This window comes from Marasmius oreades, chromosome 2, assembly GCF_018924745.1.
Source record: "Marasmius oreades isolate 03SP1 chromosome 2, whole genome shotgun sequence".
Taxonomy (NCBI): domain Eukaryota; kingdom Fungi; phylum Basidiomycota; class Agaricomycetes; order Agaricales; family Marasmiaceae; genus Marasmius; species Marasmius oreades.
In genome coordinates this window covers 4,787,099-4,809,579 of record NC_057324.1, presented here as the reverse complement: position 1 = coordinate 4,809,579, position 22,481 = coordinate 4,787,099, and the positions used below count along the sequence as shown (strand labels likewise).

The 22,481-nt window shown below is 45.5% G+C and overlaps 9 protein-coding genes across 9 annotated transcripts; 5 read left to right on the top strand and 4 right to left on the bottom strand.

Moving 5' to 3' along the window:
• Positions 1-6,377: 6,377 nt before the first annotated feature.
• E1B28_005272 (uncharacterized protein) lies at positions 6,378-6,674 on the bottom strand (the record flags this gene model as incomplete). The annotated part of the gene is made up of 1 exon (XM_043149823.1): positions 6,378-6,674. One exon carries the CDS (start codon positions 6,672-6,674, stop codon positions 6,378-6,380), a length of 297 nt encoding a protein of 98 aa, XP_043014431.1.
• A 93-nt stretch (positions 6,675-6,767) lies between these two features.
• E1B28_005271 (uncharacterized protein) lies at positions 6,768-8,899 on the bottom strand (the record flags this gene model as incomplete). The annotated part of the gene is made up of 10 exons (XM_043149822.1): positions 6,768-6,850; positions 6,916-7,073; positions 7,139-7,290; positions 7,376-7,421; positions 7,478-7,792; positions 7,857-7,984; positions 8,052-8,299; positions 8,358-8,445; positions 8,500-8,667; positions 8,729-8,899. The coding sequence occupies 10 exons, from the start codon at positions 8,897-8,899 to the stop codon at positions 6,768-6,770; spliced, it is 1,557 nt and encodes a 518-aa protein (XP_043014430.1).
• Positions 8,900-9,449: 550 nt separating this feature from the next.
• E1B28_005270 (uncharacterized protein) lies at positions 9,450-9,754 on the bottom strand (the record flags this gene model as incomplete). Its single annotated transcript, XM_043149821.1, has 3 exons — positions 9,450-9,477; positions 9,538-9,621; positions 9,681-9,754. 3 exons carry the CDS (start codon positions 9,752-9,754, stop codon positions 9,450-9,452), a joined length of 186 nt encoding a protein of 61 aa, XP_043014429.1.
• A 2,188-nt stretch (positions 9,755-11,942) lies between these two features.
• On the top strand, positions 11,943-12,208 carry E1B28_005269 (uncharacterized protein; the record flags this gene model as incomplete). Its single annotated transcript, XM_043149820.1, has 2 exons — positions 11,943-11,951; positions 12,011-12,208. The coding sequence occupies 2 exons, from the start codon at positions 11,943-11,945 to the stop codon at positions 12,206-12,208; spliced, it is 207 nt and encodes a 68-aa protein (XP_043014428.1).
• A 245-nt stretch (positions 12,209-12,453) lies between these two features.
• On the top strand, positions 12,454-14,106 carry E1B28_005268 (uncharacterized protein). Its single transcript, XM_043149819.1, has 8 exons — positions 12,454-12,529; positions 12,591-12,624; positions 12,696-12,808; positions 12,861-13,028; positions 13,087-13,162; positions 13,227-13,355; positions 13,405-13,601; positions 13,658-14,106. Exons 1-8 carry the CDS (start codon positions 12,497-12,499, stop codon positions 13,901-13,903), a joined length of 996 nt encoding a protein of 331 aa, XP_043014427.1. The 5' UTR covers positions 12,454-12,496; the 3' UTR covers positions 13,904-14,106.
• Positions 14,107-14,247: 141 nt separating this feature from the next.
• E1B28_005267 (uncharacterized protein) lies at positions 14,248-16,957 on the top strand. The gene is made up of 12 exons (XM_043149818.1): positions 14,248-14,351; positions 14,405-14,459; positions 14,517-14,565; positions 14,612-14,707; positions 14,767-14,851; positions 14,905-15,001; positions 15,068-15,457; positions 15,513-15,902; positions 15,959-16,118; positions 16,191-16,652; positions 16,740-16,751; positions 16,809-16,957. The coding sequence occupies exons 2-12, from the start codon at positions 14,430-14,432 to the stop codon at positions 16,862-16,864; spliced, it is 1,827 nt and encodes a 608-aa protein (XP_043014426.1). The 5' UTR covers positions 14,248-14,351; positions 14,405-14,429; the 3' UTR covers positions 16,865-16,957.
• A 1,623-nt stretch (positions 16,958-18,580) lies between these two features.
• On the bottom strand, positions 18,581-19,851 carry E1B28_005266 (uncharacterized protein; the record flags this gene model as incomplete). The annotated part of the gene is made up of 4 exons (XM_043149817.1): positions 18,581-19,118; positions 19,177-19,584; positions 19,640-19,753; positions 19,803-19,851. The coding sequence occupies 4 exons, from the start codon at positions 19,849-19,851 to the stop codon at positions 18,859-18,861; spliced, it is 831 nt and encodes a 276-aa protein (XP_043014425.1). The 3' UTR covers positions 18,581-18,858.
• A 793-nt stretch (positions 19,852-20,644) lies between these two features.
• On the top strand, positions 20,645-21,499 carry E1B28_005265 (uncharacterized protein; the record flags this gene model as incomplete). The annotated part of the gene is made up of 3 exons (XM_043149816.1): positions 20,645-21,028; positions 21,085-21,198; positions 21,263-21,499. 3 exons carry the CDS (start codon positions 20,645-20,647, stop codon positions 21,497-21,499), a joined length of 735 nt encoding a protein of 244 aa, XP_043014424.1.
• A 438-nt stretch (positions 21,500-21,937) lies between these two features.
• E1B28_005264 (uncharacterized protein) lies at positions 21,938-22,226 on the top strand (the record flags this gene model as incomplete). Its single annotated transcript, XM_043149815.1, has 2 exons — positions 21,938-21,963; positions 22,040-22,226. 2 exons carry the CDS (start codon positions 21,938-21,940, stop codon positions 22,224-22,226), a joined length of 213 nt encoding a protein of 70 aa, XP_043014423.1.
• Between the last annotated feature and the right edge of the window lie 255 nt (positions 22,227-22,481).

Below are 22,481 nucleotides of genomic sequence, written 5' to 3'. Positions count from 1 at the left end.
TGCGTCCATCTTGAGGACAGCTGCATACATGTTGAGTATGTTGTGTTCACGTCAAGTCAACAGGGCGTGTACACTTTCTACATTTGACCTATGTTAGTACATAATGATATAAGTATAAACATCTCCTCACCATAGAATATTGCCCACTGTTCAGAATTGGTCCAGAAAGCGCTGGAAAATTTGGCGGCACTCCGAAGATTTTCCTGTGCCTCACCCAAACTGTCAGCAACAGCTAGTGAGTACAAAGTAAGTACATTACTAAGTACTAGCTTACTCATTTAGTACAGACTGTAGTAGAATATACATGAATATTCTAGGTACTATCCTCACGTAGTATAAAGGCTAGGGACTCGGGAGCTGAAGCTAAGCTCCAACATAATTGATTATTATCTTTACAATTCTTAACCTCAAGCAGTTAAGCAATTGCATGAAGCTTGTGGCTCTGTTGGACTTACAGACGAGATACACACAGCATTGGGGTGTGTCCAGATAATGTACAGACAAGTGATGTGACCAGTCACCAGATGCGTACAGACAGCATACAGAGAGTGTACGGACAACATACAGATAATGTACAGACTGCGTACAGACAACATACAAGTCTGTACAGGTAGTGTACGGAGCGCGCACAGATAACGTACAGACAGCGTACAGAGAGCACATGGATACTATACCGTCACATACAGCTAGCGTCCAGACAATTTGAACACCTGCCTAATTGAGTAGAGTGGCTGTGTTAATCTATGGTGCCGAGCCGCATTTGGCACTATACATCATCTATTTGCTTATATTTACCTATAACCTCTTGTATCTAGTATCAGATAGTGACATAGTGTAAGACAGGAGGCTACAGCTAACAACAGGGAGCATCAATGTGTATCCTACAATGTGTACATATTACATGCAGCCTAAAAATATAATCCAACTTATAGTAGCTTTACTGTTTAGTGGAAGTGCGAGTGTGGTGGCAGTGCAAAGTCACAGCCACCAACCTAGGCAACGTACAGATTGCATTCAGAAATCTGGACTTTTTCTGGACACAAAACCTGTATGCAAAAATCTCATGGCCCATAGGGGCACTAGTAGCCAGGCAGGAAGTTGGAAGTAAGCTCAATCTGAGACTTTCCTGGGTGGTCTGTGGTGGCTGTCCACAGAGGCGCACAGCTATTTTCCATCAGGAAAATGTTCAAGGTCTATGCAGCACTACCGTAGCTTGGGTAGTCCACGTAGTTCCATAGCTAGGCCCCCCTCAACAGTAGTCATATGTAAACTGCCTGCGAACTACATGACTATGCAACAACTATGCAATTGCTACATGAGAGCCACCACTGAGCCACCTGCCACTATGCGAGTTCTACACTAGGGGCAATTATCTGACTGTAAATGAGCCCCAGTCCACAGTGTAACACATTTAGCCCTGAATCAGACTACCTATAGTATTCCAGCTATTCTGAGATCCATCATTGCGTATTCATGGCTCAATTGTAGGTGAAATTGCAGGGCACAAAATAATTATTTGGAAAAAGCTGACATCCAGCAGATAAGACATAGGATAGTACTACTATACTATTAGTGCATCAGCAAAATGATCTAATGCTTTTTACCTTTTTTAGACTTTTTTCCAGCTTTTTTGATGGCAGGCAAGCCACAAGGCACTTTTCATTACGTTTTTAACTATATATAGATATGAAAAGCCATGCTTACTCTTTCCAAGTCTCATGTAATTCCATTTACTTCTATTTGCATGTGCACACTCAGAACTGACTTGTCCCAAAAGGGACATAGATTGCGGCTTGTTGGCTTTTCCATATTTTTGGTGGGGAAAAAGCCGAAAAAAGCTGGACAAGCCAGTACTGTATGTTTACTGATGTAATACTGTCTATTGAAAGTAAGCAAATCATAGAGAAGTTGGAAAACGAGTGGTCAGAGCAAAGTGATTTGGGAGTGATGTAGAAACATATTGGAAAAGTCTGCATGCAAAGCCTGTATAAGTGGCAGTGAATGAGTACATGAAGCTGTGTCATCTTGAGAGTTGACCTTCGAGTGTGAGAGCCTTGTCTGGCTTATAAACTTGGGAAATGTGAAAAGGGAGAGAACACCTGAGAGATGGTGGTCGAGAAAGAAGAAACGACTTGGAAATGGTGTTTTGACTTTATGTTCAAAACAACTAACATACATTGCCACCTTGGCCTACCTGGACAACTCTGCAGCACCTGTCCCACATAACATTGCCTTCCATGGGTCAGTCAGGGTTTGAGTTGAGACCCTGCTGTAATCCTCCACTTGATAGTTGTTGGACTTCTGAACATCTCATTAATCATTTTTGGACAATGCTGGCTGCAACTACCCGAGAACTACTTGACTCCTACACATAACTTCAGTCAGCTACCTGAACTACAGGCCTACCCAAGCTATATAGAGCTATATAGATGAGCCTGTTCTACTGTAGCCAGAAGGTGTTTCCAGATGCTCTGGACAAAGTCATCCAACTCAGTGGCTGAGGTAAAAGGAACATATTGAATACAAAAAGAGTGGAAATCCTTTCTCTAAAATCCACACATTCATAGGTAGATAGAATGGATTATTGAGTAGAAAACAGTACTATATGTACATAGATAATTTCTGTGATTTCAGATTGGGTTATTCTGGACTAGTGTTCTCATCAGTTTGGGCTAGTGCCAGTTTGAAAACAAACTGTGAACCAAATTACCAAAATGGTTCCATAAACGGTTTGCCGAAAAAACCAAATATAGAATGGTTTTGGCCTGAGAAACCCTGTTTTTGAACCACACGACCCAGTGGGTCACTTGTACCTATTAGTCACAAGAAATGTCACATCAGAGCATCATAACTGTCACATCAAAGTGATGCCATTTGCTATCATTGTCACAAAAAGTCATTAAAAAGTTTAATATATTTTTCTGGAGAAAATTTACTCAGGAACTGCAGTTTAACTGGTTTGGGTCAGGTTTTCAGCCTGAACTGTGTCCCTGAATGGTTCCTGCCGACCCATCAAAGCCCAAACTGGTACAAACCGTGCCAAACCAAACTGAACATGCTGACAATAACACTATTCTGGACTGAAACAGAGGATTAAAAAACTTACTTGACAATTCGCAATCTCCCACAGTAAATGCTCTATCACAAAAACTCAGCACAGAAGTGGTCCCATCTGCCCTCACTCCAACAGACCCATGTCCCACTCTTGCATCCATATTCTGATAAATCTCTTGTATTATACCTGATTAGGCGAGTTTCTGTTCGACTGAAAGGGACTTCATTATTTTTTTCCAGTTTCATACATATTTTGGACTTTTACTATTATTTATCAGAAAAACTGTATATATGGAGGGCAGGAAAGAGGGATTTTCCCCAGCTACCTACAAGTGGAGACACAGTTCACCTACTAGAATTTGCTCAGGATTTGACCTTTGCCCCACTCTTCACTGAAGGTTGGTGTTCTGTGTTTGGAAAGGAAAGATTAGATTATTGCAATTGAATTTGGTATCAGAAATATTGTCTTGGAATTGAACTCTGGATATTGAAGTCAATTTGGACTTATATTGAATTTGAATTGCTATTGTCTAGTTTGGAAATTGAACTTGGAAAAACCGAACTTCAGCGAAGTCTTGTAAAAGCTTTGTTGTAAAAGCCAGATATTGAATTTTGGGATTGTGAATCATATTGTCACTCTTGTAGTGGAAGAACCTTGATTTGAAACTTCTATAAAACTGAAGACCCCCATATTCTATCTTTCTTGGTGCCTCTTAGTGAAAACTAAAGCCATAAGAATACTGACCTCCACCCCATACACTTGTGTATAATCTTCTTGGTGTGGTTTTGGTTTGCGTACTTCGTGCTTGAGGTGTGTTTGCTAGCCATATTAATTGGGTGATACACAGCATTATTACCAGGGTGGTTCTCCTGTTGTTGGGGCACTGTATGTATCATTTCTCTCTTGGATTGTGGATTCGAGAGTGGGATACTCAAAAATCCCTTGGGTTTGATTCTGATCGATGTTTTGGTTGGGCTGGTAAACCATGTGGATATTATTTTGATTCTGAGAATACTGGAGGAAGATGAGCAGTTGCAGAGTAGGTATCTGGATGAGTGGGAGGTGTGGAGGAAGAATGTGAGGTATTAATTGGTTCCAAGTGTATATTAGACTTCTGGGGCTGGATAAAGAATCATAATGAGAACCCCTTGAAGGAGAAGAGACCACAGACGGCTGTGTCAATGATTATAATTTGTGTGTGGCTTTACTATCTGGCATTACTATTAGAAATTGGTGGTGTCTCAGTTCGATCCACATCCAAAATTTAAAACTACCTGACTTTTTCCCTTCAAGCTCATAAGTCCACAGGATTAGAGATTAAAAAATCCTGGTCCACCTTCCTCCCAGGAAGGTATAACTTGATATCAATCTTTTCCTGGTTGGTTTTTTGACCTCAGTAAGTCATCAACACCAGAGTAGTGTACAGCTTTTATAGTAGGTGGAAAGGAAGCAATGGGAAAAAAGGCAGGTGAAAAAGAAAGTCACTTCATGATCAGAAAGGATACATTTAGCGTGATTGGCCCATTCTGACCAAATGCCTTCTAGAGCTCAGTCCTTGAGAAGACTCGTCAATTTCAATTTGGAATGATGTTGAATAGCAGTCCAATTTTTCCCAGTTAGTGCACAGTTCAAAGAAGTGTTCAAGGTGAGAGGGAGGGTTGGCTTGCAGTTAGACTTACCATTTTGGGAATGATGCTCAAGTTTGCACATGTTTTTCCAACAGCGAAAACCAAATAGTCTCCAAAAAAAGCCACTAGGCCACCGTCAGCACATATAAATTTCTGACTTTTATGTGAAAAACTTTGATTCTTTAGAGATTTCCAACTAGTAACCTGAACTGTTTCCACAAGAATCTGGGTAAATATTTGGCCTTACCATGAGCACCAGAGGCTTTGACCTGACAACTAGTACTGATAATTGTTACATCCATGCCAGACCGATCCGGACCGACTGGTCACAATCACTTTCATTCTATTATTACTTACTCCACTTACCTTAATCTCTGTACTTCCCATTAGGCCTAGACTATCAGCTTGGGAGTCAGCGGTCTGAATGCGGATCCGACTACTGTCTCCGTCTTGGACCTTGTACATTCTATCCTATATAAGATGTACGACTTAGTAGTTACATTCTTTAGAATTAAACTCGACTCTGGTTTCCCAGTGACCTGGTCTAAGGCAGTTCGACTCAGGGAGCCGTTGTCCAATAACTTCGGCTACTGTCAAGACTCCATCATTCTCTTCACTATCTCCTTCATTCTCCTCATCGCTCTCTGACACACTCCGATCAACTCCGTTTCTTCCCTCTCTTCATCTTAGATCATTCCTCTTCTAGTATATCCTTCAGTACATATCTTATATCTTATCTTATTGTTTCTCCTTTCAGTTCCGTTCGGTTCCGAGTCATTCCACACGTCCTTAACAATAATATGAGTCACTTTAGAGGATATGAGATGCACTTCATGCCAGATGAAAGTGAAAGTGTATGTGGGTCTGACATTTCATGCATTTTGTTTAAACCAAAGATGTCACAATGTCTCTCTCAACTCAAAATTTAAACTTTTTTTGAGCGACCTCTCAAGAACCCACTACAAAGAAATATTGTTATTAGCTTTTTTGAAGTCTGTAGGTTGTAGTGTCTTATGTCTCAATCGCAATCATGCTCTCAAATTTCAACTTAATCTCAATCTCAAATTTCAACTCAAATCTCAATTTCCAAAAATTCAACTCAAACCTCAATGTCTCTAAAACTCAACTCAATCTTGATTTGACAGGAAAGGTTGAGAATATGAAGGTAGTTAGATATTTAAAGTTCAAATGATTGAGAGTAAGTGGATAAGTCTATACTAGAATCAATGATTGTTATAGAGAACAAAGGTAAAGTTATTAGTGTTGCTTGTATCTAAGCAAGAGTGAGATGAAGGGTAATGTTAGCTGTCTACCTTCATATTCTCAACCGTTCCTGTCAAATTGAGATTGAGTTGAGTTTTAGAGACATTGAGATTTGAGTTGAATTTTTGAGATTGAGATTAAATTTAATTTTGAGAGCATGATCGAGATTGAGACATAAGACACTACAACCTACAGACTTCAAAAAAGCTAATAACAATATTTCTTTGCAGTGGGCTCTTGAGAGGTTGCTCAAAAAAAGTTTAAATTTTGAGTTGAGAGAGACATCGCGACGTCTTCGGTTTAAACAAAATGCATGAATTTACTGTGTGGGTATCTAAAAATGAAAGTACAAGTTGGAATTACATATAGAGTAACTAAAAGAGTGGATTAGTTTCAATTGCGATTCTGTCTACATTCAACCATCTCTAAGGTTAACAGTCATCCGGAGCCTTACTCGAATCCTTATGATTAGCAGCACCCACACCAAGACCCTTACTAGCGAAGGCCTTCCACAACAAACACTTGTTAGCACCATTGTACCTGACGGCATCTGCTTGAATGATAGCGTCACGGGCGTCGGGAACAGTGGGGTTGCAAGGTTGGAGAGCTAGAGCGTCGACGAGGAGTTGTAGAAAAACGATGTTCCCTTCGGTGCCGTTTGCGCTCGTACGAGCGGTAGGGGACCATTTGTGTTCAGCGACGAGAGCTGCGTAGACGTTGTGGAGCATGTTGGCCCTACGGGAATAGCGGGAGAGTTGTCAGTATGGTGGATTTCCCGGATCTGGACGCAAAGGTAACTCACCAAACCTAGAGTAGGGTGATCAAAGGGGATTGGGGAGAAAGAAGAAGGTGAGAGATTTAAAAAGAACCATCTCTGGATGAACCGTTCTTACCTCTCCAATGTCTGAAGGAAAGGGAGAAGGAGTTCAGGTCAGGTCATGAAAATATCCTAGAAGAAATCCAACGTACTGTGAACCTCATCCAGTTTAGCAATATCGGAGTACCGGAGGGGGTTGGTGGATGCGGAGGTGGAGTAAGGATGCGAACGAATACCGGCCGGGTCGTTGGTGACATACTGACCCATGATAAAATCGGTAACGTCAGCAGAGTCGGAGTGAGAGAACCAGCTATAAAAATTCGAGTGAGAGGTTATTTTGGGTTGAAAATGAGCGTAGAAAGGAGAAATACATACTCGGCAACAATATCTGACCATCCTTCACCCATACCACCTGCCTCTAGACTCTGCAAACACTCACCAGTTCCTCCACCTGTCATTCGGTTGGTAAGACCATGAGTAACTTCATGGAGGGGGATGTCGTTTTCAAGGACACCATCGCGTTTTGGCTGCAAGAAAATCCAAAATCAGTTGCGGCTCGGATTGGTGATTGGGGAGGTAAATATGGCTATATCGCAGTAATTGTGTACTTACGTTAGTAGCAGTCCAGATAAACATTCTGCATTGTCCAGATTGACCACTGATCAAAAGGTATCAGATTCACGATAATCAGAAGAGAAGAAAAGATAGGCTTACTCGGGAGGAGTGGCAAAGTCAGCGTTGTCGGTGCCAGATGCATCTTGCACGCTGATACGGATTCTATCGTTACCAGCACCGCCCTTTCCAAAGTTGTCGTTCTGGAAGTTGAAGGAAGCCTCGGTGAAACCGTATTGGTACAATGTGTCGTGGTAGGAATTGACCAGATAGAAGGCATTGGTGCGGGCTGCGTTGACGTTGTTGGCAACGTCGGGTGCCTTGGTGGTATCGTAAGTGTAATCGAAAACGAGATTGTCGGCAGATTGCTTGGTAGTAGAGGACACGGAGCCCTTGTAAGCAACGACGTTGTTACCTCTAAACGATTTATTCACCGTGAGTACGGGAAGCGTGTTGAATATCTATGAAATATGAAACTTACGACGTGTCGGTGGTGTTACTTTTACCGTCGCTATGCCATCCGCTTGGGGAAGAGGCGGTGTTCTGAGGATCTGTGACGAGTTCGAGGCCGTCAGTGATGAGCTCCTTGTTAACGGGAAGAACTTTATACTAGAAAGCGAGAAACTTCGTGTTAACTACGATCAACGATCACGACCGTATGATGAATGAAACTCACCGATGCGTCGGCGACGTAGTCCGTCACAGAGATCAAATCACCGGTGTGGGCATCAACAAAGGCCTTATACCATGTTCCGGCTTCATCATTCTGAACTTGGAAGACGTGTGCAAGGGCGACACTGCCGTCTGCGAGAGCGTGGTACTCGAGGGTAGGTTCGATCTCGTTCTTTTTACCCTCTAGAACCTCTTCGGTCTTGGGGATGACAGCGTTGACGTCAACTGAGGGTGTAGAGGGAGCGATCTTGCCTATGATTCGAGGATCTTTAGCACCGATGTATATGATGGTAACCCAAAACACACTTACTGGTATCAACGAATGAATGACCGAAAGCGATGACCTTGTTATCTTTGAATGCAACGTTGGCGACGGCGTTAGAGACAGGAATGCCATTCTATGGTACAACGCGTAAGATGAGTATCGAAATGAGGCTGTGGCCGACACTTACATGGACTTGCTTCGCGTAAGCAAAGGATTGGCCGTTCTGGGTATAACCAGACTTGAAAGTCACTTTGGCCGAATCGACTTGCAACTCTGATGAGATGTAGGAAACAGTCTTGTCTTCGATTCCGGAGCTCGTGAACGATGATGCGAGGTCGACACCGGCTCCATAGGTCTAATAGGGAGCTCTTGTCAACCTCTCATGGAAAGAAAATACGACGAATTTCGACGCAAACCTTGTAGCTGCTTGGAGGGTGGAACGCCTCAACCTGAACACCTTTCCCAAGAGTCCTAACACGATGGGTGCCGTGCTTTGCGTTCGTAGGCCAAGGTGCTGCATTTCCGTATGATGACGCGTACAGAACAGCGAGGAAAACAGAGGAAAAGAACTTGTTAAACGTGGCCATTCTTTATCCTTGTAGAGTCGGGGTTTGTGTAGCGAGTGGCTGGGGTGTACAGTTGAGACTGCAGAACTCCTGAGGAACCACTTGACACTTGCCTGCTTTTTATATTCCTCGCCCTCGAAAGAAACCGCATGGTAGTATTGATATATTCGAGTAACCTTTCGGACGATTAAAGGAGATGATAGATCTCGTATGGTCAACCTTGTATTCGCCCATATGGACGAACCGATTGATGAGATCGCAGCACTCTGTGGCGGGGGAGGATCACGTTGAAGCAGCTGTTACAACCCTATCAAGTGCAGTAGAAGGAGTGATAAGCACCGCACTTCGGAGTTGATTGTTGCACTCTAGCGATACCGAAGTGTGATATTATCAGTGTAGAACAAAGCAATGATGCCAACAGCGCACTGTGATGTTAATTTCGTGTGATCTTTGCAATAGAACTCTTTTTGGGCGTGTGGGGTCATGTTGAGTATAATGACTTGCTAGAACCAGAGCAAGTACGCCAGAGGAAGAAGTAAAACCGTGGCAGTTGGACGATATGACCCCACAATTATGGAAGCTGTGATACGAGTTCTTCTCTGTAACAACATTCCTTAGAAGGTCTTCACAGGCGTCAAGTGGGGGAGAAATAGCGACACCTTATCGGGAAGCGAAACAGCCGGCCCACAGCGACTGGATCCATATGCAACGTAGCCTTGAACTCGGTACCCTTTTCCGGATCGCTGACATAGTACTGTGCATCAGATAAAATGCATGTATCACTAGCGAGCCGGATGCGTACAATTTGAAAAACAGCATCTGAATTCCTGGTCCGTATCTCTGTTCTCCGGACGGTTTATCACATTGATCTCGCATGCCTGTGGTGTCCATTGAAGCGGGATGTAGAACCTCATGTATTTCGGGTTTTCACGCAGCGAGCGACATGGAAGAGGCTAATAGAATGCTATTAGTGAAAGTTTCCATCGATTTTAGATCTAGATTCTATCATAACTACTTACAGCACAGGTTGGCGGCTCCCACGTTGCAACAAAAAAGGTATCGCAAAACTACTCGAACAAAACTGGCGGAGGCAAGGTTAGAATAGGTCAGAACTGCCTCGACATGAGAATGTCAACATACCGTCTAGAACAGAAAATTAAGCCTTCTAATATATCAAATTACAATGGTTGTGATGCAGAAACAGATGAATGCTTGAAGATGAATGGAAACACGTCCTATCGTCCTATCAAGTCGACGCGAGAGTGCCAAACACGCGTAAACACTTTCCCTTCCCCGCAACTACCGTCGCCAGCTAAAATCCGCTGTCCGGGAACGTTTTCGGCATTTTCACTGTGAAGTTGGTGATAGGTGAGCTTCATAAAACTTGTGGTGACCATGTATTTGGTACAAATTTGACAACACTCACAGAGCACTCATCAAATTCCCGAATGGAGCGAACGGTGGAGGGTAGTCGAATTGAGACGACAACTTGAGGAATACTTCGATAGCAGTGCTGGGGTATCGAAGATTTACTGTAAACAGAGTCGGGAATCTCGAAAGAGCCACCACCTACGGTCTTCAAGTACCATCACCATCGAAGATGTTGGAGTTGCCATCGCGATTCGCGACACCGACGGACGCGTGTATCTGGCAGCTCGTTCATTCCAAAAGTATGTCAAATTCCTCTACAACTAGAATCCCAATTAAGTTGGTTAACCGCCATTAAGTGCGATTAGCTACTTGCAATTACAAGAAATTCTCTTTTGCTAGAATGGTAACTGAAAAGGTTGCTGAGGCGCCAAGTTACTGGGTCTACTTGTGCGATGCACTCGAGATGGCAACGCTGAGTGTGAGTCGAACGCATGGCTTGTGAGTCAACCGGTACGTGGTATCGGTGGCAGCTCTGTGGTCGCACGAATACAGCTTAATTTATTGAATCTACCTGGACGGTTCAATAGTATGCGTAACCGGTAAGGACGAGAGAGCCATCGCAACCTACTACGGAAGTCCGTGGGGCTCATCGTTTCTTGTCACGTGCGTATGTTGCAACGATTCAGTTCGTGGTTCTCCAGCTCCTACACTACCTGAAACCCGTGGCAGCGGTTGAAATCCTGTAGCTCAATCCCAATTTGTCTTGCCCCTGCCTTTGTTTGCACCGTACCAAAAACTGGACTGCGTGATGGCCCGACGGTACAACAGCAGCGAGGGTTTCAATTTTCAAATTTCTGACAAACCTTGATCCTCAACGTTGACATGGTGCGTACTTTATTGGCAGATTTATCTCGCAGCCGGGGCTGACGCACGGATTTAGGGATCGTAGGTCGGGCCACATTAGTTCAAGCCGTGGAAGAAAAGTAAAACATATTGGACTACATTCACAAGGACACTCTGGCGTCGACGGAGTGGGTGATAGACAGATTGCTGTATATTGCCATGAATTTGGCGAGGTGAGCCGTCTAGATTCAAAGAGCTATATCATGTTCATTGACTTTTATATCCTTCTTTGTAGCAATCCCTGCGAAACCCACGTCCGAGGAGCCCTCTACCCACGCCCGCTGGAGCTAGAGTTGTGATCCAGCACCGACAATCTGTGCGGTAAATCGTTGTGATCCTTGACCAGTAATACAATTTGAATAAATGAGCATCCCTGTGCGCATATCTCCGGCTACCAAGCTGAACCGAATCTTTTCAGGCTCGACCGAAGTCACCATGTGCCCGATCGGCGACAAGAAGAATCCGTATGGTGGGAACGTTCGTACTCGGAGTAACGGGCAAAGTCATCAAGCGAGGGGGAGCTTCTCATCAAGACCGTTACCTCTGCTTCCGGATATGTGAGTGACCGGTGGTCCGTTTATGGCATCAACAGATAGCACCAAAGAGATGTTCTTGGTGTATATAGGGTCCGGGTACGCAGAAATATCTTACTTACTAGCTGGATCCGGTCGGGGGACATTGAGAGGTTCGATGGTTCTGGGAATATTGTCGTCACGGATAGGGTCAAGGTGAGAGATATTCTCAATTACAGTACATCAGAGGGAATATTCTAGTATTGCGTTCACAGGGGATGTTCAGGGTACGCCTCTGTCATACGTTGCATCAACTAACCATTCACTCAATACTGCTCGTCCTTAGGTTCGACGATTCCAGGTAGGCCCCGCCGAACTCGAGGGCACTATTCTCGACAACCAGTTTGCAGACCATGTCTGTGTGCTTCCTCTACCCGACGCGTACAGCAGCGAGCTCCCTCTAGCATACATTGTTTCCTCTCAGATTGCCAAGGAGACGATCAGCAAGAGTGGGAACCAGAACGTGAACAGGAAATCCTCTTGATGGCCACAAATGGATTTCCCTTCTGATCTACCACGCCTATCACAGGATTTCATCATGCAACGAGCATGGCTTTGGCAATTTGCTCTCATTGGGAGAAGCAGGTTGAGGTGGGAAGAAAGTTGAAATTTCTATGAACAAGTGGCTCAACCGTTCGACCATGTGAGTCATGGTTTCCGTCTGGGCCAGGTCCGCCCAAATGGATCTGGAAGCACATATATAGCTCGATGCTTCCTTACATTGGTTTCGGGCTACCCTCACTTTGAGCGTGAGATAATCCTTCGCTTAAGAATGAAGTCTGGAATCGGTTTACCGGAGGCCAATGTGAGTGATTTGCGTATCTACCATCCATTCGCTTCCTCTGACCCTGTCTCCGAATCGACAGTTCTTGGCACTCGTTCTCGAAAGTCTTCTCTACGGTAGGTATCGATCTAGTATTATTTCTCGGTAACGAGGCAAGTGCTCAACACTGTCTTTGGTTCCGTTCTAGGTTCCTTCTGTGTCCTCTTCGTAGCTGCGATATGGGCAATCTTCACAAAGGGCCAAAAAGTCAACTACAAACTCCTTACGACCCTCATGACAATGTGGCTGCTCTCCACAGTGGTAGGTTGCTTCTCGGTTCCGGATCAGATAGTAGATATTGACGACCCTCTAGCATTTGATACTGGATGTCATCCGTGCCAAGGCTGCTTTCATTGATGCCCGAGGGCTCCCAGACGGAACTCCTGGGTCTTTGGTATATTATCTCGACTTGTCCAACCCTCTGCAAGCGGCGAAGACGGCCATATACGTGGCCATCACGTTGGTCGGTGATGGATTCATGGTCAGTTGCCTCAATTGCTTCATTAATCGACATGTCAATTGAAAAAGGTTCATTCAAGATATACCGCTGTTATGTCATCTGGGGTCGATGGTACATGGCCTTGATTCCTGCCATGATGCTCTGTGGGACGGGAGGTGAGTTTGTGGCCTCAGCCGTTGTGCTAGGGCTGAACATCGATCGTTCCACGCTGTCATACAGTATCCGGATATGGAGCGACGTACCAGTTCTCTAAAGCTGCACCTGGCTCCGAGGTGTTCCTTCCAGACATTGTCACGTGGGTTACGAGTTTCTTTGTGCTAACGTTCGCAACGAATGTCATTTGCACAGGTGAGTTAAAGTGGCCCATTAATGCTGGGTGGTTAAAAACCTTCCGCAGCGTTGATCGCGACCAGGATACTCTCCGTGCAGAGAGCAATCGGTGCTCTATCCAAGTTACACTCATCTCGAGGGAACCTCTCGCTTAAGGCGATTATTATTGTCACGGAGTCCGCTGCGCTGTACTCTGTCTCCATCCTATCACTGTTGATCTCGTACTCCAGCGGCTCGAATGGACAGTACACTGTCCTTGATCTCGTGAGTCCAAGTTCTGAGATTGAATGTATCGGTCACTTACCTGTTCTACGTCGCAGACCTCCCCGCTCGTCGGAGTAGTCTTCACCCTCATCATCCTCCGAGTGACCCTTGTGTCCGAATCAGAACAGATCTATTCAACATCCATACCGTTCTCTACCCACACCAGCAACTCCAGAGTGGCTCGAACAGGGCCAGAGCAATATGGAATGCAACCGAGGGCGACTGCCGTCTCGGTCAATGTGTCGCATTTCACGGAGAGGGATAGCCTCGACAACAAAGTGGCTAGCAATAACGTGGTTTGAGGGCACGGTATTCAGTCATCAGTAAACCAGCAACAACTTTTCCCGAGCTTTTGTGTACGGTTTTGTACGTTTCTTGTGTGTCTTTTGTACTCGAAGTTTTGCATGGTTTTCTGATGTCTACTTTCCGACGTCTTCGCTAAGTACTTGTCTCCTTACTGTACCTGTGCAGAAAGTGGAATATTCGGCATGTTTATTAACAGAGAAAGTCAAAAGGATATATGAAATGAGTGTCAAATGAGTGTTAAGACTGTATTAGTGGCCGTCGGCAAGGTAGCATGCCCGATCCGGGGCGGCCCGAGAACGTCCGGAATGGGCGAACGCGAGCCAAATCACCACAAATACATCCTCGCTGTCTCCCGCGTCCAAGCGTCCACCAAGCGTCCACAACCCACCAATTCATAACGACCTTGATAAACGCCTTTTTCTCAGAGAGTATACTGCGCTAGAGGTGCGCTTCAGATGGTAGTATTTCGGTCTTGGGCCTTTACCGAACAATTATAGGCAACCAACATTACAAAAACAAGCCATGGACGACGAATCGGCAGAGATTGAGCTGGCGAGTGTGATATCCTCTAAATATCTCTTCTTGGAATGCTGAAATTCCTTTGGGCAGCTAGAGCAAAATCTGAATAAAACACGTCAAATTTCGCAGCGGATGACTTGTAAGCTCGACTAGGATTTCTCATAACTGTCGACTTAACCGAGCAGTGATATTGAACAGCTTCGATACAAGGCTCGCGAAGCTAGAAAAGTCCATATTACCGCTATACAACTCTACGCAAATCCTTAACCGAAGAGCGAGTAGTACGTGAATTGTTTCTGTGTTCGGCGACCCCAAAGCTCACAAGAGGTCTCCATGGAAGATATTGAAAAGGCGCTAATGAAGATTGATGAAGTGGCCGGTAACCATGAAGGAATTGCTGCGGAAGAGGCTCTCATACTACGTGGGTATGGCAAACAATTGTTCGTAAGCCGGATATTTTCGCTCATCTGCGTTTCAGCCCCAAAACAGGCCAGATCGAGGTCTATCAAGATGCGCTGGAGCGTTTGAATGCCAGTATTGCTTTCAAAGCGGCTGACCGTGACTCTCAAGATACTGTGCGTCTTTTTTTCCGGCTACACGCTCTGTACGACTTTGCTGACCTCTCTCCCCCGTCCGATAAGGCCCGGCTGGTCGAAACGGGTGCGAAGAAACTTACTCAGTTGTACACGAAGTTAGTTGCAGAAGGTTCTTCTGGCACTGCACCCTCTCCGGGCTCAGATATCACCCAAGCTCCCTTCCCCTCATCTCTCATTTCCGACCTCACGCCCATCGTGGCGTTCTTGCGGACACTACCAGTACCGACAACCCATCCATCGCACCCTGCTGCTTCAGCTATTCTGTCCGTTCTCAAAGAGGCTCAGCGAGGGTACGCCGACATGAGGGGTAACTGGGTCAAGAAATGCCTCGAGGCCTCCGGGAAACGTGTTTCAGATCGAGCTGACAATATTGACCCTGTACAAGCTGGAAGGGAATTTGGTGCTTGGGTTCAGTCAATCCTTGATGTTGCCCAGGTGTGTTGCGTCCAAACCTTTCTATTTGCTGTTTTCCGAATATTGTTCCTCTTAGGACGAATACCGTCTGTTAGCAGACCTCAGCCCGCTTACTGGCGCTTCTGTCCTAGCATCATCGTACAGTTCGCTTTTGAAGCCTGTTCTCCTGCTCTTGAGCAACAACGTGGCTTCGCTCATTGCTACTATCAAGGGCTCTTTGCAGAAATACGGCTTCATTGCTTTATCTTCTTACGAGTCGTTGATAGGTATACAGGAAACTTGGGACGAGATATCCTCTCGAAAAGCTCCGGACGGTCGGAAAGGGAATGACGAGTTCAAGGAGGCCCTTCAGAGCGTTCGCAACCTCTGCTTACGGCTGTTCCCTGAATGTCTGGCCGATATCAAGCTGGGAGCTACCAGCCGAGCCGCTGATACCAGCGTTGATCTGATGGTTTCAAGTCTATCGGTATGTTTTACCGGTTTTCCCGCCCTGGCTTTACTGAGTTGATAATTTCGTACCAGGCTGTTCAATTTCTCGACAGGGTACCGGAGGTGCTCGTGGCCACTGGCGATATTCTCACCGTATTGGGTGATGGTAACTGGAAGATGGGAGAAGGAATGCAAGTGGCGAAGCCGAAACCTGGTGGTACGGATGAACAAGTATTGTTGGAACATTATGTTTGTGAGCTTCCACATTCGCTTCTGAGTTCCTTCAATTCAGCAACTCATCTTTTGCGGTGCCTTCTTCCATCAGATGATACCGTCAACACCTCGATCGGAACTCTGAATACCATCGCCAAAACCCAGCGAAGACCGCCGTTTGGATCGATTTTTCTGTTGAATAATATCTCGTACCTACGGAAGAACATATCCGTTAACCCCAAACACGACAGACTTCTCGATTACCTTTCAAAGCCTACCCAAGACGTTCTCAACTCCAACTATCGTACCGCCAAATCTGGCTACTTTGACGCCAACTTTTCTTTGCTTATGCAAGCTCTGACTGACGATCCGAAGGAGAAACGGTCTGGTACGAAGGAGAAGTTTACGAGGTTTTATGATTTACTCGAGGAAGTGTTGGATAGGCATAAGATGGCTAGGGTGTTGGAGGATGATCCGGAGGAAAGAGAGGCGATTGGGAATGATGTGTTGAAATTTGTAATTCCGTCTTTGAAGGCGTTTACGCAGAAGCATCGGGAGAAGGAGTTTAGTAAACGTGCGTTCTTTTCCATTCCTCATCATAGGCTCTGTTGCTGATGAACTGTCGTTGCTTTCGTGCTTCTATCTATGTTCCACTCGTTAGATCCGCAAAAGTGTACGTGCTTCGTCCGTGATCAGGTTACTCCGGAACTAATGGCTTTTTTCTTTATAGACATTAAAATGTCTCCCGAAGCGGTTGAGAATCAGTTGAGGAATATATATCGATAGAACCGTTCCTGGAAATAAATTGGTTACAACTTTGTAATGTATGTATATCCTCTTTGAAAGGAGGCTGTCTGGATCGTTTCATTCGAATTGCCGTGTACATAAGTGTCCACAGTGGAGCATCTCAACCTCGAATCGAGGTATAACTCTACCTTTTTCTGTCGGAAACTTGGCTTTGCTGTTTTTATACTCTTTGTTTCGGCGGAGTACTTCACGCTACGTAGGGTGTTCTCGTCCGTTCAATGCAGCAAGATATGCTGTCAGCCGCTTGTACTCTACGGTGTTGGGTCTCAACGATTCGACTCAAACTGAACTTCACGTGAACTTCACTTTCCTCTTACTGTGAACTATTGGAGGGGACAGGGGCGACCAGCACTTATGAGTTGACGGTTCCTCCCCGGCTAGGCTCCGAGGTCCGGGTGCATCGAAAGGTACATTCGCTGAATAGGTAGGTTCAAAGTTAAAATTTATTTTCTGTGAGTGATTTCATCAAGGTGTTGTGTTATGAGCTGTCATTTTCTGATCCGTTTATTGTTTAGCATCGTAAAGAACGATTATGTTTCGAGACCGCTGTCAAAAGGCGTACTCGATGGTAAGGCCCTGTTCAGTAAAAAAAAGCTGCAGCTTTTTCGCAGCTTTTTGACAGCTTTTGGCGGTAGCTTTTTGGTAGCTTTTTGATAGCTTTTTGATAGCTTTGATGTAGCTTTTTGCTGATGTCATAGCGTGATACACGGCGACCTCGGGGTGACAGCCATACAAATCTAAATAAACAATGATTGCACATTTTTGTATCGGTGCGGCTGCCGGCAATGCTTCTACATCACGCGGCTTTGATTTCCAGAGCTACAGATTGAGAGCCGTGTTGCCATTGATGTCAGCTTTCTTCTTATTAGCCATATGCCCATACTTACAGAAGCTTGAATGCGCAGGTTTTGCGAGGCAGGCCGATGAGGGAAATGGCAGGAGCATTGCCGAATTGTCGGCTTCTGCCGCTTTTTTCCTGGAAGGTAAAGCCGAAGTTGGTTCCTTGATTTTGCATCAAGAGGCCGAAAAGCCACACCTTGAAGGGAGTAACACGGTACGTAATATTTACTGTCACTAACAAGTCACATCATCGTCACAAAAAGCTGCGAACAAAAAGCTATCAAAAAGCTGCGAAAAAGCTGCAGCTTTTTTTTACTGAGCAGGGCCTAACTTATTATGTCACGGTCATTTCGAAGCCTGGGTTGCCGATTACGAGGCAAGTCGAGATTATGAAGGAGATTTGCGGTGGTATTAAAGGATTGGGTCACCCTTCAGGGGCCCTGGTGATGAATGGGTTCGGGCGAAGTATTATGTTTATCAAGTTCATTCCCTCACTACAGTAGCTACAATAATGACCCCCAACTTTCCCGACGCCTCACTTGTATTGCACATATTTGTGAGACCAAACAGTTCAGGGAGCACTGCAGCAGGCGCAGCAGCCAAGCTCGAGCGCATCACTCGGGGGCAGAATATATCATCTCGAAGGAGAGATCACAAGCACCGACATTTCTACATAGATGTTTTTTGTTTATTCGCAAGTCGATGTTTTGGCACATTCGACTTTTTTTTCTTCGAGTATCCGTAACACGGGTCTTTCTATCCGTTTCGTGAGTGTAGGGAGCGGAACGGTCCGATTTACAAAGTACAGGGCTAACAGTAGTATGATTACTCGACGTATGTTTTTCCCCCTCACTCATAATTGCGGTTTATGAATCTATTAAGTTCATATTACACATTTGTATGATTAATTATCTGATAATAGCTCTACAACAGCTTCAATCCTAGGCCTGAGTTTCCAATCCGACCACCTTATTCTTCTCCTTCCGCCAAGTCGGTTCGCTGAAAAAATACAGTGGTCAGTTCAATTGAAGGGATTGTGATGAGTAGACGCTCACTTCGGACACTTCTCTGTGTCTGTTGGTGGGTTGTATCGGAAACTAAAAAAAAAAAAAAAGGTGCTCGTATCTGATGTTCTAAAAGTGTGCGTCAGTTTTCGAATCATGATGTAGCACAAAAGGACGACTTAGGATCTTGCGGTAAACCCAGAATATCTTGTCCGCCATCCATAGTATAATTTCCCCAAAGACACCCAACCGTTCGGAGTCAAACTTCCTCTCAACGAGAAGCAGGAGGCACGTTATTACTAGTGCTGTGAGGAGAAAAGCGGTGACTATATATACGGGGAGTAAGAAGAACTTGAGAGGGGTGTTGGGCAATGTCATATAGAAGATACCTGGAAGAATCCCGAGGTATCAGAACGAGTAAAAAACGGATAGAAAATAGGTACTTACACAAAAGAGCGGAGATTCCGACCCAGTGACTAACTGTCGCAAGCCACTGATGTGGACGGTCGCGCCTTGTGAATAATGGTGCGAGAACGGCGAGGACGTGGACCGTTGTTAGGGTGATTCGAAAGTTGGTCATGGCGGTGTCAGGTGTGAAAATATGATATTCTGAGCAAAGGGAGAGAACCAGAACGAGTATGCTGAGGAGTTGGCCAACCCAGGAGACCGCGATGTCGTCAGGCCTGCTCGTAGTTGGTGTTGGTGTAGGTGTGTCCATAATGGGGATAGTAATAGTAATGTGGAAAGAATCGATGCCAGTAAAGGGTTGCTGTACCTGTCTTTTATACCCAAGCTCGTTTTCACATGTTTTCACGTCGATCGGGCGCCCCCTGTTCAGCGTCATTCCCCGAAAGGCTAAAATGGTGCCAAATGAGTACGAAATCTTAGGAACAGAGAACAAGGTACATACCCGGCGATGTACCAGCCATAGCTTTCGCAAAGGCATCAAAGACCTGTCTTCGTCCAGAAAGTTGTCCAGTCGTACGTCTGCGTAAGCCACTGGGAGTGGGTATCGTCATGTTTGCTTGTCCTGCGTCAGAAATGTGGGCTCGAAAAATCAAGTCTGAACGCACCCAAATCGTCTGCCTCGTCCTCGCCATCCCTATCGACAGCATCCACCATTTGGCCTTTGCCCTTCACCTTCCCCCGTTTAATATAGTCTAGGAATAATCCATCAGCATGAAGGAGGCTGTTAATTTTATTTCCGCTGGTTTCATGTACGTATAATTTCAAGTATAATTTCATAGCATACTTTACTTCAATAGACTACTCTGATTCTACACTTTACTCTAGACTACTCGAAAAATTAAAGGTAATCAGGAGATACTTACCGACAGCGAGCGCGAACGCTCAGCGTCGTTGATGGTGGTCGGAGGGAAGGAAGAGAATTAATTCAAACTCCGATGCGTAGCCAACTTGACCTCGCAAATCGTGAGGGGGGGAAAGCACGTGCAGGTCCAGGTCTACCACCACTTATCGTTCCAACTCCCCGTCCAAACGCGGTCAGCATAAGGCTCAGCTATCTGTGAACACCAATCTCGCTTCATACGACCGAAAGGATCCATTCCAAGCTTTCAATATCCTTCTGAAGCTCATTGGTTCCCTATCTTCTCGCGTTGGAGGTTGCCAGTACAAATTGTCCTCAGAAGAACACAAACTCTCCATCCATCTTCTGGGAATTGTCGAGCCCTTCATTGGGTCTTCGGCACCCTCTCGTCGTACTCTCATCACACACCAGCCAACCGAAATTCTCGATGCTATCGCTTTCCAGGTTGAATCACGAGAAGATCTTCGAAATCTCGCCTTATGCACAGCATCGTCGCTCCTAGACACATCGAGTACCGCATCATCCGCTCAAAAGTCAGCTCTATTTCGTTATGGAACCATCTTATCGTCAACCGTTCCTTGGCAAAGAATGTTCGAAGGTTGGAGGTTATGGATGAACGGTCTTCTCAACGGGAGATTATCCCGAATGGCATTACCGTCAGCGATACGGATCTGGAATCGACTGACGATGAGATTTGGAGTTCGAGGGATTCATTTGAAGCAGGAGAAGTTTCTGGTCGGAGCGTTGAATCGGATGACGCATCTTACCCAGTTTGTTTGGAACTCGAACCATTCGCCGATTTCGATTGATAGGGCTTGGCCGACATTGTTGAACACTCCCAGTTTGCGAGACATCGAAATCAATGACAATCTGGTGTTTTCGCCGTTGGCTACAGTTGAAGAATCAGACGAGTCGGATGAGGAGGCTTCCGCATTTGTTAGTCATAGGAATGCAGAACAGCGAAGAAAAGAGGTATGTTCTGAATTATCTTTTTCTGATGTTTATCTTTCTGATTATCCTCTGATAAGCTTCCAGCCGTCAAGACTGTGGCATTACGCTCAACTCGACACGTATATGGTTCTACCAAGCATCCTGAACTGACGAGAGCCAAAGGTCTCCTCAATAGCTGTCCAAACCTCGAGGTGCATACCCACATCGTTCTTTCATCCTTCAACCTTGACTAACTTTTCCTTTTTGCCCGGTAAGAACCTAGAAATTACATACACCCCTGCTCGTTCTCAGGCTGGACTCCAACCACATGTACCCGCGGCGGCCCACCTACTACCGGCGGAAGAGTTCCTACTGGTCGGACGATGGCCCCAGCTTCGCTCGTTATCTTTACAAACCTTCGGTGCACTTCGCTTACGGCGCACATCCTTATTCATCTTCGCCCACCTCAACCTCGAGGTCTTACATCTCGATGTCGTACCTCGAATGAGCTAACCGGTACTTCCTCCAAATGCCTTACCAAGACTTAGGGAGGTCAAAGCGTGTAAAGAGATCGTCGGAGCGATCTTAGAGTGTCCTTGCGAGGAAGGGAGTGCTAGGCCACTGGAGGTTATCAAAGGCATCTGCCTCTCCCGTTTCACCGCTTCTCCGATGCACCCGAACAACCCCAACGGCCTCTTCCTTAACGTTCGCAACGAATGTCATTTGCACAGGTGAGTTGAAGCAGCCCATTAATGCTGGGTGGCTAAAACCCTTCCGTAGCGTTGATCGTGATCAGGATACTCACGGTGCAGAGAGCAATCGGTGCTCTATCCAAGTTGCGCTCATCTCGAGGGAACCTCTCGCTCAAGGCGATTATTATTGTCACGGAGTCCGCTGCGCTGTACTCTGTCTCCATCCTATCACTGTTGATCTCGTACTCCAGCGGCTCGAATGGACAGTACACTGTCCTTGATCTCGTGAGTCCAAGTTCTGAGATTGAATGTATCGGTCACTTACCTGTTCTACGTCGCACCTCGGCGCTCATCGGAGTAGTCTTCACCCTCATCATCCTCCGGGTGACCCTTGTTTCCGGATCAGAACAGATCTATTCAACGTCCGTACCGTTCTCTACCCACTCCAACAACTCCAGAGTGGCCCGAACAGGGTCAGAGCAATATGGAATGCAACCGAGGACGACTGCCGTCTCGGTCAATGTGTCGCATTTCACGGAGAGGGATAGCCTCGACAACAAAGTGGCTAGCAATAACATGGTTTGAGGACGTGGTATTCAGTCATCAGTAAAACAACAACAACTTTTCACGAGCTTTTGTGTACGGTTTTATACGTTTTTTGTACGTCTGTTGCACTCGAAGTTTTGCGTGGTTTTCTGATGTCTACTTTCCGACGGTTCGCTAAGTACTTGTCCCCTTATTATACCTGCGTAGAAGGTGACATATTCGGCATGTTTGTTAACAGAGAAAGTTAAAAGGATATA

Coding starts and splice junctions, on each gene's coding strand:
- E1B28_005268 (XM_043149819.1), top strand. CDS start 12,497: ATGAAGTCTGGAATCGGTTTACCGGAGGCCAAT. Junction 12,625..12,695: donor TCTCGAAAGTCTTCTCTACG/GTAGGTATCGAT, acceptor GTTCCGTTCTAG/GTTCCTTCTGTGTCCTCTTC. Junction 13,356..13,404: donor AACGAATGTCATTTGCACAG/GTGAGTTAAAGT, acceptor AACCTTCCGCAG/CGTTGATCGCGACCAGGATA.
- E1B28_005267 (XM_043149818.1), top strand. CDS start 14,430: ATGGACGACGAATCGGCAGAGATTGAGCTG. Junction 14,460..14,516: donor AATCGGCAGAGATTGAGCTG/GCGAGTGTGATA, acceptor TCCTTTGGGCAG/CTAGAGCAAAATCTGAATAA. Junction 14,708..14,766: donor CCTTAACCGAAGAGCGAGTA/GTACGTGAATTG, acceptor TCTCCATGGAAG/ATATTGAAAAGGCGCTAATG.